This window comes from Bos grunniens, chromosome 21 (genome assembly GCF_055505025.1).
Source record: "Bos grunniens cultivar Pamir isolate PY7600 chromosome 21, Bosgru_T2T1.0, whole genome shotgun sequence".
NCBI lineage: Eukaryota > Metazoa > Chordata > Mammalia > Artiodactyla > Bovidae > Bos > Bos grunniens.
This window is the reverse complement of record NC_141185.1, coordinates 65,069,746-65,085,280: the sequence shown is the minus strand read 5'-3', so window position 1 is coordinate 65,085,280 and position 15,535 is coordinate 65,069,746. Positions and strand designations below refer to the sequence as shown.

The 15,535-nt window shown below is 44.1% G+C and overlaps 1 protein-coding gene across 4 annotated transcripts in view; it reads left to right on the top strand.

Moving 5' to 3' along the window:
* The window catches only part of CHSY1 (chondroitin sulfate synthase 1), an 89,941-nt gene extending 79,237 nt beyond the window's left edge, over window positions 1-10,704 (top strand). For all 4 annotated transcript variants that reach the window (XM_086364898.1, XM_086364901.1, XM_086364900.1 and 1 more), the window contains exon 3: window positions 7,716-10,704. In XM_086364898.1, coding sequence (XP_086221024.1) covers window positions 7,716-9,308 — 1,593 coding nt within the window. In that variant the 3' untranslated portion in view covers window positions 9,309-10,704. The remainder of the gene's footprint in view (window positions 1-7,715) is intronic.
* Window positions 10,705-15,535: the final 4,831 nt, after the last annotated feature.

Below are 15,535 nucleotides of genomic sequence, written 5' to 3'. Positions count from 1 at the left end.
GGCTGCTTTTTAGATCAAAGATTAAGGGCTGTTTTATGGACACTGGAAATTAACTTCAAACCTTCAGTGGTACTCCATCTTGAAAAGCCTTTAGAGAGTTTTCAACAAGGTATTCCTTGTGATTATTAGATAACCTATATGCATTTATTTGTGTTTTCTTCTGCAGTGCTTTTCAGCTTTGCTTTTTATAATATCTTTCCAAAGAATGTGTACTTGTTAATAATAAATCCTTGCTCTAAATTTGGTACTATGCAAAATACATATTCTTTATTACCAAAAACTTGGATATTTGTTACCTCTAGTGTTACTAAAATGAACTATTATGAGTCTCATGTTCTTAACTCTTTTCATTTATAACATAATTGGAGGTTTGTTTTTATGAGATGGAAACAGTTCCTTGGGATGTGTTGTTACCCTTTAATACAGTTTGATATGGTAAAGGTAGAATCCTATAACATCCTGATGTTACACCTTCAACCATATCAGGATGGATGGGTTGAAGAACATCAGGGCATGACTATGGGACTGGTTCTACAGTTAGCACATAAGAGCTTAGAATTCTTCACTTTGAAGGAACCTCTGTACAATCATTTTATAAATGAGAAAACTTGAGGCCCAAGAAATTCAAATGACTTGTCTGAGGTCTTATTGGTAGCATAAAAGCAGTAAGTGTCAGTATGTAGTCTTATTTTTTTAACCTTTATACTTTGTCGTTATATTCTAAATTTTCTTTAAGAGAAATGATAGTTTTATTTCTGTTATTAGAAAATTGCCAAGTTTTCTTAATGATACGGTTATTCCTCTAAGAGACTGAAAACTTCGTTCCTGTTGAATCCAGAAAATTCTCTGGAGTTCAGAAATTAAATCTTACCTGCATTTCACCTGCTTAATGGGGAACGTTGTAGTAAGCAGTGGAATTAGCTATCGTATGAGGGAAAGAGGGACAACGGATAGTGATATAGATGGTCAGCTTAACGATGCAGTTATTTCTCATTCAAGTGCCTAAGAGCAAAATGGTTTAATTTCATCCCACCCACAACATGCCTTCTTAATGCAACCGGACAGCTTCAGAGAAAAGTAAAAGGTAGGAAAAACCTGAATAACAGCAGAGAACTAGTCAAGGTAAAAACAAAGATAGCTTGAGGAGAGCTTTGCCAGAGATTCCAAAATCAAATGCAGCCTGAACTACTACAAAGGCAGAAATGAGACCTCCGAGTGCTGAGGTGGGCTCGGGCGAGCCGTGGACAGGGCGACGAGGGGTGGAGTGCTGGGGGGTAAATGCGGGGGGCCCTGACCGCTCCCCCCCACCAGGGCCGCCCTGCAGGCCTGGGCAGGTGGGGTAGGAGGGCCATGTCTAAGCACGGGCTGCTTCTCCAGGACCTCCCTCCAGCCCCCGCCTCCTTTTCAGGTTCAAGTCACAGAGCATTCTCGAGCCTTCTTCCCTAACCTGGCCTTCATATCTCACTGACATCTTTACTTGGAATTATGCTTTATTTTTCTGTTCTTAATTTGGAAGTTCATTTGTTGTATGTATTTCTCTCTTCAAAAGTTTCCCTGAAATCTGAATTTTCCCTCCTCTCCCATTGTGCCACATTGAGGGTGAGAAGAAAATGATTTCTTGCCTCTGCACGGTATAAGGCTTTGTATAGAAGTTGAGGGAGATTGCTAGATGTGCTAAATGACCATGAGGTGCCAAGGGCAGCCAATTCAGGCAGGGTCTGAATATTGCCATTAACACCCTTCTGCGGAGCTGCCCATGCTCACCTGTTACACTGTGTCTACTTCTCTGTGAAGTACTTGCACCTGCATTTGCCCTTTTAGAAACGGAGCTGTTTCACTGGCATTTATTTAGACTTTTCTTAGGATCCTAGCAGGTACGTTACTCCATCCTGTGTGCCAAGTGAGCGGCTTCTTTGTCTAAAACATTTGTCTTGTGGCAGTGTTAGTGGGCTAAGTCAGTCGCTTGGAGCGAATTGAGGAGGGGAGGCACTAGCTAGTGTAGGTATAGATTTGACCTTTGTTATAAAATAAGTGCTTCCTCCACTAAACACACACATGCACGCACAAATGTGCATACACAGTTCTGTCTTGCAACAGATTTCTTCTCAGTAAAAGAAAGAAGGAATATAATACAACATTTCTTTCAGCCAAACTTTAGCCAGCAGCTTTACTACAGCTTGAAATTCTCAGTCTGCAACAGTTCCAGGGGATCAGAAGCCTGCTGGTCAGTCATTTTCTCTTCTCTGTATTTATTCCTTCAGCACCCTGAAACTCCGCGTTTCAGGTAAAGCTGGTCTCTACTTCAGTCACTATGAAAGTAATGGCCATGGACCGCTTCTGAAACATTCTGAGAAATGTTTCCCTGAAAGTGTTTGGAAACATGATGTCATATTGAGTCTAAGAATTACCAGTCACACGTGAAGACCTGCTTTCACAGAGGATTCCTGATGGGCCTTGCTCTCCTCATGCAGGGTTTTGATAGCCAAGAATAAAACTCACAGTAGTATACTGGTGTCTGGGGAGTGAAAACCAAATGACAGCTATATCCTTTGATGGTATGTATTCTCTTTCAAGACACGCTGCTGATTTTTACGTTTTGGAGTGTATCCTGGTCAGTGGAGCACAGCTATATTGTATTGTGTCTATCCGCATCAGCTGTGGTCGTTCAGTTTCTTGATACTTGCTATGCTTCAGGACCACTGTTAATCATTAATTCAAGTTGAGTATCTTGCAGTGTGTCAAGCACCGAGCTGGACTCTGGAGATGCAAGCAGTGAGCCGTCTGTGCCGTTTTCCGTATGCACTGGTACCCTCAGCCTGCTGCAGAGCTCTTTGTCTAGTCTGTTCCAGCTGCTAGAACAAAAATTCTGTAGACTGGGTGGCTTAAACAGCAGCAGTTTTCACAGTTCTGGAGGCTGGAAGTCCAGGATCCGAGTGTCAGCATTGTGGGTTCGGTAGGACTGTCTAGGGGGTTTGCACACAGCCGCCTTCCTGCTGTGTCCTCTCCTGGTACTCCGTCCCCTTGTGAGTGAGGTCCCCTGTCTCACTGGGGGCCCTACTCTCACGGCCTGTCTAAGCTCAGGCACCTTCCAGAGGCCCTCCCTCCCGACTCACGAGTCTGGGGGACACAAACCTGCAATCCACAGTACTGTTCTGGGCGGACTTCCTGGCACTGTCATTCTGGGCTCTCTTCTTCCTTCTGTGTTTTCCCCTTGCTTCCTGGATCCTGTGTCATCTTTCCAGACTTATCCCCGTATTCTGGATGGGCACTTCCTCTAGGAGCTTCCTGGGAAAGAATGGATGCAGGGTGAAATTGGGGTTGTTGAGTACCTGAAACTGTTTCTTCCCTCTTACTTGATGGATAGTTTGGTTGGGAAGACACTTGTATATGAAGAAATAATTTTCACTCTTCCCACTTTTGAAGGCGGTATTCTTTAGTTTTGTGTATGTTTAGTGCCACTCCAGTTTCTGAATTATTTATATGCAGCCTTTTTTCTCCTCTAATAGTTTTACCTGTAGCATTCCCAGTCTGTACTCTGTTCTGGGCACTTAGGATTCAATCCAGGCATCTGAACACTTTCATTTTAGACCCTTTTTTGGTATTTTCTTCCCCATGTGCTTTCTCTTTCTAGAATGAATATGTTTCTCTCCTGTGTTTTGTTTTTGTTTCTCTATTTTCTGGTGTATTCTTCAGTTTTATCTTTGAACTCTATTCTTTTTGTTTTGCTATTTTATTTTAATTTCAAGAGCTTATTTGTTTTCTGGTTGTTCTTTTTTATAGTATTCTATTTTTGTTGCACAGAGACAGTAGCTTCTCTTTGAATACCTGGTAGTTTTTGTTTTGGTTGTAGAGTTTTTCTTGTCATTTCACTGTTTGCGTTTTCACCAAGCTTTTTGTTTCTTTGTCTCCATCTTTCCCATTGGAACCCTCTCCAGTTGCCTGATGGTCTTTGCTGTTGATTGTCACTTGAGACTGAAGCATTGAAAAACTAAGTGGAATCTCTGTAGGCAAGATTTTTTTAAAAACCAGTATCTTTGCTGTCTCCCTGGTAGTTCAGATGGTAAAGAATCTGCCTGCAATGTGGGAGACCTGGGTTCGATCCCTGGGTTGGAAAGATCCCCTGGAGAAGGAAACAGATACCCACTCCAGTATTCTTGCCTAGAGAATTCCATGGACAGAGGACCCTGGCAAGCTACAGTTCATGGGGTGCCAAAGAGTTGGACACGACTGAGCAACTTCACTTCACTTCCCCCTGTTGTCAGCTTTGAACTCACCTCTACGCAGGTGTTCACATTTCATTTTTGGAGAGATTGAACTTAAGGCTTATGTGCTTATCAGTGAAGTAACCCCAGAGGAATAAAGAAAGATAACCTATAAACAGGGACATTCAGGAATAACTACTGTGAATGATTTCTGCATTAAGAAACCGCCAGTATTTGCTACTCACAGTGCTAGTTTAGTTGCAACAGTCGACAGGCAACCTACATGAATTCTGGCAAAAGACCCATCGTCTAAATGGCAGAGTGACTGGGAGCGTGTTTCTAAAGATGTTGGGCGTCTCCTACCAATGGCCTCCCTCGGCTCCTGAGATGTTCTGTGGGAGGAGCCGTGGGGCTCGCCCTGCTCCCTATTCCCAGTTCCTCCACTCTCCCTGCTTCATATTCCCAGCACCTCCACTCTCCCTGCTTCATATTCCCAGCTCCTCCACTCTCCCTGTGTTCAGCCCTGGAGCTCCCCAACCCACTAGCTTTTGCAACACCAGTATCTTTTCCCAGGGGTTCTCAGGATTAAATAAATTGGCTCACTCTTCAGAGCAGTCTGTTTGGTTTCAACTTCCTTCATGCTCCATTTTCTAAGAATTTGGGGACATTTCCTGTCTACTGTGTCTGTGTCTGTGACCCCATTCTCTTGGTCCTTACGAGTTTATTCTTTTTGCATTTCTTTATTCTCTTTTAAGAGCATTTGGGAAGGAGACTCATGTGGGTTCTACCACGCATATTTTAGCCTTAAGCCTCTGATATATATTTTAAGAAGACTGGTTTTGGTACTGTGCAGAATTGAGGAAAGAACAGAATTCTGCAAGGAGACCCATTGGGAGACGGAGACATCAGCCAGCAGGCTGGGAGCAGAGCAAAGTTGAGACGCCTGTGCAGACGGAATTGGCAGCACAGGGCGAGGAAGGAGCCTGCCTGCTTCAGAGCATCTTCAGAGTTGGAAAGCAGCATTTACGGCCAGGCTGATGGCTGGCTGTGTCTGTATTCTTGAAGATGTAAAAGGGACCTTTCCAAAACAGTCGTGGTTCTTCGCGCTCATTTTCAAAACTTTGAAAGTTATAAGCAGACAAAATGGAAATAATTTGTAATTATAACAGATATTTAAACTCTGCCAAAATCGTTAGGAAACCTTCCATCATATGGCTTACAGTGGTGATTGTACTTTTCCCTGACCTCAGAGCATTGGGTTTTGCCGAGTTCTTTGCTCTGATGAGGATGTTGCTGACCTTTGAGTGACTCTTCTCACACAGTAGAGTCTTCAGGAGGAGAAAGCGGGGTCAGGTGGCTTGCCTAGCTAATTTGATGGATGTTGTAAAGGCTGAGTTTGTTAAAACTGGAAGAATGACCTCAAGTTGTTGGGGTATATAGGGGTTAGGGTCAGAAGAAGGAAATGATGGTATTGAAGGTATTTGTTTCATATCTTTAGCATCTGCAAAGGGTTTTCCCCAGTGTTTCTTCGTGGTTTTGAATCCTCAGAGGACACTCACTTGTCACCTTGGAGCCAGGTACTTCTTCCCCAGAAATCAGCCCAGCTAGAAAATGAATGGTGAAAATACTTTCGATAGGAATTCCATTAAAGTTTTTTGTTGTGACCTGTCTAAAGAGTGAACTTAAAAGAAAGGTAAATTCCTACGGTCCTTACGACCATCATCCAAGCCTTTTCACTTTTCTTATTTACCATCCTGTGGCCTGTCCGTCCGGGGCTGGAGGAATTCACGCATCAGTTACTGAAGGCCCTCTCAGCAAATCAGGTCATTTACTAAGTGGGGTGTTTTAAGGAGTTAAGTGCTGTTTGTGCTAAGAGTAACAGTGAGTGGGCACTTGCACACAGGTGGGTGAGCACCCCACGTGCCTGCTGCCGAGAGAAGGGTGGTGCTCTCTCCAACGGTAGAGACACTCTCTCTGCTTCCTTTTCTTTTCTTTCTTTCTTTCTTTTTTTTTTTGCTTGACTACCTGTTCCACCTAACTGTAACACTTGGAAATTATTTCAGTGGATAATTCCATGTGCACACGTGCCTTGTATGTTGATTATAGATGATTTGGAGAGCAAAGTCGGAAATGATGAGTTCCAGGCTGGCTTGCTCTTCCAAGGACAGGACGTAGGTGGTCAGTGTTCAGCAGACTCACGGCTCCAGGGATTGAGCCAGTGGGTGTGCTCACAGCCCCTGCTCACCACCAGTAGCATTACATGTGTGCCTTTTTATTTTTCTACTTAAGCCATTCTTTGAAAGCATTTCTCTTCTTTTTGCTCTTACTGGCTTCATTTATTGTAGCCTATGGTAATTGTATAGAAAAAGAAAATGTGGTGTAAAAATATTAATCTGTATTTTTCTATTATTACAACTTTAGTGGCTCGAGGAAAAAAAAAAGTCAAAAATATGACTGCCCAGAGGCAAATAAACTACTTGATCCAAATCCATGTACCCTTGTCAAGAGTTAGTTTTTACTAACGTGTTCAGAAAGACAAAGTTGAGCCACAAATGAAACAAAGACTAGGTTATCAGATACCAGCTGTAAACCTTATTTTTACTAAAACATTTTTTGCAAATTTTTAAATTCTTCATTCTTATAGAGGTCATCATTCTGTTGCGTGACTGTACTGGATAATTAAGCATATTCCCTATCTAGCTTGAGGCAACAGACCCTGTTTTGGCTGAAGGACCTCAAACTTTTGTTTGCCCAACCAGTGTCCTAAGACAGGGAGAGCGAATGGGGTGATGAACCCCCTTGCCTTGCCTGCCCTTCAGCTCTGCCCTGGCGCTTGAGAGCTGGTGGCTAGCGAGCAGGCCCTCTCCTGCCTGCCTAGGAACACACAGATGGTTAAGGGACTCTCAGAGTGTGGTCCTGGCAACCTTGCTGACCCTTGATTTTACCTACAGCGTGCCCTGCCAAGTGGCAGGCCTCTTTCTGCGTGTGGCTGGATGGTTTTCTTTTTGCTCAGCTCCCTGGAAGCAGCATTTGTCTGTGTTCGGCTCATTCTCCTGGAGTTCTCCTTTTCACCCCACTGATAACGGTTTATTCCTGTTTAGACGGCAGCTCCTTGTGGGTGCCAGTCTTCAGGGAGGGGACCTTGGCTCTCCAGTCCCCTTCCCAGGTTTGTTGGGCGCTAAAGGTGGCATTCTCTTCCAGGTATGCTGAGTTGGTGCACTGTGAGCTCAAGATTATACTTTTACTTTATGGGAAAACTTTTTTTCATAGTTCTATTTGCCTACAGAATTGTATTGACCAACTTGATTATTGATGAAGTCTTGTTTCTATAAGCAGTTTACAGTTACTCTACTATCACTGGACTGCTGTATTTCAAGCTTTACCTAGAATCTTAGGTATGCTCTGACTCATTTAGAAAGATTTGTAATAGAGTATGCAGATATATAAGGAAGTACAAGAGGGGGGACACTCACCCACATATTACTAATAGAAATCTTACTTATTTCTTCACAGATGCAGCAGCTTTTTTATGAGAACTATGAACAGAACAAGAAGGGGTACATTAGGGATCTCCATAACAGTAAAATTCACCGCGCCATCACCCTGCACCCGAACAAAAACCCACCCTACCAGTACAGGCTTCACAGCTACATGCTCAGCCGCAAGATCGCTGAGCTTCGCCACCGCACCATCCAGCTGCACCGCGAGATTGTCCTGATGAGCAAATACAGCAACACCGAGGTTCATAAAGAAGACCTGCAGCTGGGAATCCCTCCTTCCTTCATGAGGTTCCAGCCTCGCCAACGAGAAGAGATTCTGGAATGGGAGTTTCTGACTGGGAAATACTTGTATTCAGCCGCTGACAGCCAGCCCCCTCGAAGAGGGATGGACTCTGCGCAGCGCGAGGCCTTGGATGACATTGTCATGCAGGTCATGGAGATGATCAATGCCAACGCCAAGACCAGAGGGCGCATAATTGATTTTAAGGAGATACAGTACGGCTATCGCCGAGTGAACCCCGTGTATGGGGCTGAGTACATTCTGGACTTGCTGCTTCTGTACAGAAAGCACAAAGGGAAGAAGATGACGGTCCCTGTGCGGAGGCATGCGTATTTACAGCAGACCTTCAGCAAGATCCAGTTTGTGGAGCACGAGGAGCTGGACGCAGAGGAATTGGCCAACAAAATCAACCAAGAATCCGGATCCTTGTCCTTTCTCTCAAATTCCCTGAAGAAGCTTGTTCCCTTTCAGCTTCCTGGGTCCAAGAATGAGCACAAAGAACCCAAAGAGAAAAAGATCAATATATTGATTCCTTTGTCTGGACGGTTTGACATGTTTGTGAGATTTATGGGGAACTTTGAGAAGACGTGCCTCATTCCGAATCAGAACGTCAAGCTCGTTGTTCTGCTCTTCAATTCTGACTCCAACCCCGACAAGGCCAAGCAGGTTGAACTCATGAGAGACTACCGCATTAAGTACCCTAAAGCTGACATGCAGATTTTGCCTGTGTCTGGAGAATTTTCAAGAGCTCTGGCCCTAGAAGTGGGATCATCCCAGTTTAATAATGAATCTTTGCTCTTCTTTTGTGACGTTGACCTTGTATTTACTGCAGAATTTCTCCAGCGATGTCGAGCAAATACGGTTCTGGGCCAACAAATATATTTTCCAATCATCTTTAGCCAGTACGATCCAAAGATTGTTTATAGTGGGAAGGTTCCCAGTGACAGCCATTTTGCCTTTACTCAGAAAACTGGCTTCTGGAGGAACTATGGGTTTGGCATCACTTGTATTTATAAGGGAGATCTCGTCCGAGTAGGCGGCTTTGATGTTTCTATCCAAGGCTGGGGGCTTGAGGATGTTGACCTTTTCAACAAGGTTGTCCAGGCAGGTTTGAAGACATTTAGGAGCCAAGAAGTAGGAGTAGTCCATGTCCACCACCCTGTGTTTTGTGATCCCAACCTTGATCCCAAACAGTACAAAATGTGCTTGGGGTCCAAAGCGTCAACATATGGGTCCACACGTCAGTTGGCTGAAATGTGGCTAGAGAAAAATGACCCAAATTACAGTAAAAGCAGCAATAATAATGGCTCAGTGAGGACAGCCTAATGTCCAGCTTTGCTGGAAAGGACATTTTTAATTAATTTATTTTTCAAAAATTTTTTTGTACGATCAGTTTTTGAAGTCCATACAAGGGGATATATTTTACACATGGTTTTCTTACAAAGGACTCCTTGAAGATTGAGCTTTTTAAACAAAAATGTGATCATGTTTGCCTTTTGAACACATTTTCTTGCTAAACATTATGTAGCAGACGTGCTTAATTATGACTTGAAATGTACCTGAGGAGCAAAACTTTTTTTTAATATTTCTTTTTCAGACCTCTTTGCTATAGTCCTATGGCAGAAAACATGAACGTTACTGCAAAGTATTATTGTAACAAAACACTGTAACTCTGATAAATGTTTTGTTTTGACTGTTAACTTTGCACAGATTCTACCTTTTGTCTTTTTTACAACAGTTTTTTTAAAGCCATTTCATGTTCCAGTTGTCAAATAAGGAAATGTGACAGTAGCTATGTCGTCATCCTTGAGCTTTCCAAAGGTGATTGTTTCCCCAAAACTTGTCTCATTTTTCAAAACAAGGGGAGCAGGAAAGCATAGTAAGATAGATGGCTGTTCTTACTGCAATTAGTGTGGCCTGACGGACCTGGCATTAGATTTCAAGAAGAGTCTGACACTTTCTCCTCTCCAGACCCTTCTTTTTAAAAGATAAAATATTAATATTTAGAACGGCAAAGAAGAATTATTGCCATAAATGTAATGTATGCAAGGTTAAACAAAATAAACAAAACCTAACCCTAATGAAAGAATTAGGGGAAAATGTATCCGATTTTGTTCACTTCCTCCTATCTGTGTTATGTTGACAGAGATGGGTGTCTCATTTTTAATTACTGTTTTGTTCTATCCTTTGTATCTGAAATACCTTTAATTTATTTAATATCCGTTGTTTAGAGCTCTACCATTTCCCAAGTTCTGTTAGTTATTAGTATTTATGTGTATAAGGAGTGTTTAGTATATTTTATTTGCAGTAAACTGATCTCCAAAGATTTCTTTTTGAAAACTCTTCCCTATCCTCAATTTTTATATTCCTTACTGTTTTACTAAATATTGAGTGTTCTTTGATAAATCCTGGTGCTCATGTGTTTTGGGGACAAAAGTGAAATGAATCTGTCATTACACCAGAAAGTTTGTTTTAGACTCACAGAACAAATGTGCCTTAATAAATTTTTTTTTCATTTAGATTTCAAACAGTAATAGTTTTGTCGTTTTAATATACATCATTGGAGGTCTGCTTATTTGTAAATAGCCTATTGCTCATTTGGAAAAATAAACCAGTGGACAATATTTTTCTATTGTACTTTGCAAAACCATTTTGTTCTCAGTACTCCTGTTTTAGCTGAAGAATTTTATTACATTTGGAGAGTAAAAATCTTAAACACTGATTCATAAGGTTTTTCAAGTTATTTGAGGGAATATCTATGTGCACTGCAGTTGGAAATGAAATGAAACTTTCAAGTGCCTCTTTCCTCTTTTTTTTTTTTTTTGCTGGAATGAATGCGTCATCTTATGTTTGTTCTTCTTAAAGAACTTGCTGAATCTGTGTTTTATAGAACAAAGGTCTTCAAACCAGGTCCAAGCCCCCTCTGGCTTCTTGATACAATTGTATCTTTCAGGGCCCCTTAGTGAACCTGCTAGGCCCCTTAGAATCTGCATTTTCACAAGTGTCCACTTGCTGGTACTGTGTGCATCAATGTGCTCAGGATTTTAGGGTGGATCTAGCTACAGAATAAATTGCCCACAGTTGCCATATAATCTAAGAATCAAACAAAGTAAGATCTTTGACGCCAAAGCAGCAAGCTTTGTGGATGTGAATTACACTCCCAGGACAGGTATTTACCATGTAATGACAGTGAAGATCCAGGATAATGACATCGTGCTCACAGTAGGAATTGCTGTCCTTCAGCCTAATTGCCATTTACTTTGTGGGAGTAGTTAGTTTTTCCTTGGAAAAAAGCACAGACGTTTTTATTCTTCAGTAAGGAAGAGCATAGTATACATCCTGATGACAAAGTCAGTTAACTTCTCTCCTGTTTATCATAATAGGGAACCATAGGACAGAGCGTGAGCAATTGCTTTGTTGAGCCTCAGTAGCCATCAGGTGTCCCAGTGATCCTTTCACACCAGCCCCTTCCTTCCCTAATCTCATTCTTGCCCACGTCTGCTCCTCTTCCTGACATCAGTGTTGATGATGGAAGGGCTGCCCTCTCTTCATCAAGACTCTGGCTCCAGAGATGCCGTTGGAGCCCTTCACTCGCCTGGCATTGCCATGCCTGAACTCGGTACCCCTGGCCTGTGGGCTTATGCTCCAGTTGGACACTCATTCTTCCTAAAGCACCCCTCCAAATCAGCAGCTCTGGTTCCCCCTGCTGCCCAGAAAGAAGACTCTGTAGGACCCGCAGGGTGCCACCCAGCCGAACAGACTCTTCGTTCATGAGGACGTCAAGTCTCTATCCGCCTGTGCTTTCCCTCTGCCTGGAGCACTCTCCCTGCCTCACCACTGACTCGTCTTCCAGGAGACCCTGAAACTCCCCCGTGTCCACCCTGGTGTCATTTCAGGCCCTCCCAGTGTGGATGTGACACAGGTGGATAGTCTCCCTAGACCGCAGTCCTGGGTCTCTCCTAGGTGATGACCACGCACACCAGGCCTGTGTCTGCAGAAGCCTGCAGTACCCCACGCTGCCCGGCCCTGCATCCGTGCTCCAGTCACGGAGCCCACCCCACACGCCTCTCGGCAGATGAAGCCCCATCCTGCCTGCCCACTGCACGGCCTCCCATACTCATGACCTACAGATGAGTCCTTCCCTTAAACTTGGAACGCTTTCTGGTTAGAACTCTGTTTTGCTTGTTACTTTAGACTTTCTCTTAGCCTGTGTAACTTTAAATACAGAGAAGAATTCAACTGAAATGGCCCATAAACCCCAAACCAGATAACTCCTGTTAAAAATTAAGGATAATATGTGAAAGTGGTGAAGAGGGGCAATCACAACGCGCAAAGACACGCACAGCCCCCCTCCTTCCTCCAGCCAGCCTTCAGGCCCTTCCCGCCAAGAACCACCAGGTGTGTGGGGTTCTGGTACGGAAGGCGGGATGAATTGTGTAATAGGCTGACTTGGTAGCATTTTAAAACTTCACTGAAATGGATAAGGGAGGGCACATGCTTGCTTGGATCTGTGTCAGCCTCTGTTGCCATGAGCAGACTTACAGACTTGTGTTTGGAGGAAAGCAGGCTGGGTGGGCTGCCCATGTGGGAGGTCTGCCTGAGTGGAGGCTGGAGAGCCTGTCTCAGGTCAGACAGTGCAGCTCGTTACTTTTGGAGGGCCCCATCGCGTTCCCAGCACTGTTCTCTGAGCCAGCGTGAGAACGTGCACGACAGATCTTAGCATGCAGGACTTCGGCTGGAGACAGGCCACGTGGCGCATAGTGTGGGCCATGTGGCAGCCCTCTTGGCACAAGGGAAGTGCCATCACTCTCAGAGTCTGAGAGCAGAAGGGCTGGGTGGTACTCCCCTCCAGGGCCCTTTCTGAGCCCAGACACAGAAGGAGCCACGACCCTCGGGAGCTGGTCTGTGTCCCACTGCCCCAGACACCATCAGCCCAGTGGCCAAGTTCCTGATAGCCGCGGGCAAGTCAGCCTTCCCCTCCTTTCTGCCCAGCACTCTGACCACATCCTGTTTCACAAGGCCAACCGCATCCTGATGCAAGTGGAGCAGAGCAAAACATGCAGCGCAGACAGCAGACTGGGGGCCTTGGCTAATGCCTCCTAGCACAACCTTTGTCACGATGTGTGACCAGGCTAAGTGACAAGTCATGTTTCACCTCAGTTCTCAGCACTTGAAAGGTCACTGAGGCTCTGGTGGTGTCTGCAGCCACCTTCATGTGTTACTCAGTGTTTCCATGGGGTACCAGCGAGATGTGGTCTCCACACCACCTCCCGAGGATAGTGGTCAGGTTAAGAGAACGGTGGGTCTACAGAAGCTTTTCTCGCCTTACAAGTCCTTCCTCCAGGAAGATGACACTTTGGGCACTGCCTACCCGCTGGACGGATTGCCAGTGGCTGAGGGGCTCCACCCAGTCCCAGACTTCCAAGATCTCTCCTTATGCTTCCTTGTCATGGCAGGAAGCAGGTGCCAGCCCTCCCTGGGGGGTTTCAACTGCATTGCTGCGTGTGATCTGCTATAATCTCCGCTGCAAAGGAACTTATTGCCACAGTGATGGGAGCCAGCAAGGGATCTGTCTCATGAAGTGGCTCCACACAGCTGCCTCGAGGGGTCCCACTGTACTTTCCCAGTCCTCAAAGAATGTCCCTGTTCCACTGAAGGAAAAGGCCAGCTCACACCAAATATGCTTAGTCTTGTTATAAATACAATGAAACATAAGTGTTGCCATGCAGAGGAACAAATTAAATCAACTCATTTTGTGTGACTTTATGTAGAAGTGTTGCTATGTTTCAGGGTTCTGTTTGTTTTTTACAGAGGTGTACGTGGAGGAGGTTGTTGTTTAGTTGGTAAGTCGTATCCAACTCTTCTGTGACCCAGTAGACTCTAGCCCACCAGGCTTCTCTGTCCATGGAATTTCCCAGACAAGCATATCGAGTGCTTGCCATTTCCTTCTCCTTGGGATCTTTCCAACCCAAGGATTGAACCTGTGTCTCCTGCATTGGCAGGCAGATGCTTATTTAACTTACATGCAGAGTACATCATGTGAAATGCTGGACTGGATGAAGCTCAAGCTGGAATCAAGATTGCTGGGAGAAATATCAATAACCTCAGAAATGCAGATGACACCACCCTAATGGCAGAAAGTGAAGAGGGACTAAAAAGCCTCTTGATAAAGGTGAAAGACGAGAGTGAAAAAGCCAGTTTTAAACTCAGCATTTAAAAAACAGAGCATGGCATCCAGGCCTGGGCCTCCCTTGTGGCTCAGCTGGTTAAGAATCCTCCTGCAATGTGGGAGACTTGGGTTTTATCCCTGGGTTCAGAAGATCCCCTGGAGAAGGGAAAGGCTACCCACTCCAATATTCTAGCCTAGAGAATTCCATGGACTGTATAGTCTGTGGGGTCGAAAAGAGTTGGACATGACTGAGTGACTTTCCCTTTCACTTTCTTCCAGTCCTATCACTTCATGGTAAATAGATGGGGAAACAGTGACAGACTTTATTTTCTCGGGCTCCAAAATCACTGCAAATGGTGACTGCAACCATGAGATTAAAAGATGCTTGCTCCCTGGAAGAAAAGCTATAACCAACCTAGACAGCATATTAAAAAGCAGAGACATCACTTTGCTGACAAAGGTACATATAGTCAAAGCTATGGTTTTTCCAGTAGTCATGTATGGATATGAGAGTTGGATTATAAAGAAAGCTGAGCAGTGAAGAATTGATGCTTTTGAACTGTGGTGCCTCTTGAGAGTCCCTTGGGAACCAAAGAGATCAAACCAGTCAATCCTCAAGGAAATCAACCCTGAATAGTCACTGGAAGGACTGATGCTGAAACTGAAGCTCCAATATTTTGACCACCTGATGCAAAGAGCTGACTTATTGGAAAAGACCCTGATGCTGGAAAAGATTGAAGGCAGGAGGAGAAGCGGGCAACAGAGGATGAAATGATTGGATGGCATCACTGAGTCAATGGACATGAGTTTGAGCAAGCTCTGGGAGATAGTGAAGGACAGGGGAGCCCGGTGTGCTGCAGTCCATGGGGTTGCAAGAGTCTAACACAACTGAGCAACTGAACAATGACAACCACGTGGAGGAGGAGATGGGAGTAAAACGTTCACTGAAAACACAGGACCAACCAGAGTTGAGGTTGGCTTGTTCAGTTAAGCCACTTAAGTGCCTGTTGTCAGATTTTTTTTTAATAACATTCAATTTACCACTCATTATATTCCAGTTATGAGAGTCTTCTTTTCTTACTACTGTAAACCAAAACAAAGTTGTTGTTATTTTTTTCCTTTAAGAATATCCTGGCTACATTTCCTTTAAAATGGTAATAGCTATCCATTGATTTCTAATGAAAAAACTTAATAAATTGATTAAATCATTTAATGGTGCAAATTAGGCCAGATCTGGAATCTGCTTAGACAAAGCTGATGCATCCGTAATGAATTTCTCTCTGTTAAGTAGCCCATCACAGTTCAGTCGATGACACCTCTGAGCTGCCACTTCCTCTTTCCTTTTGCTGATTTGCCCCAACCCATCACCCTGTGTCAAGTCCAG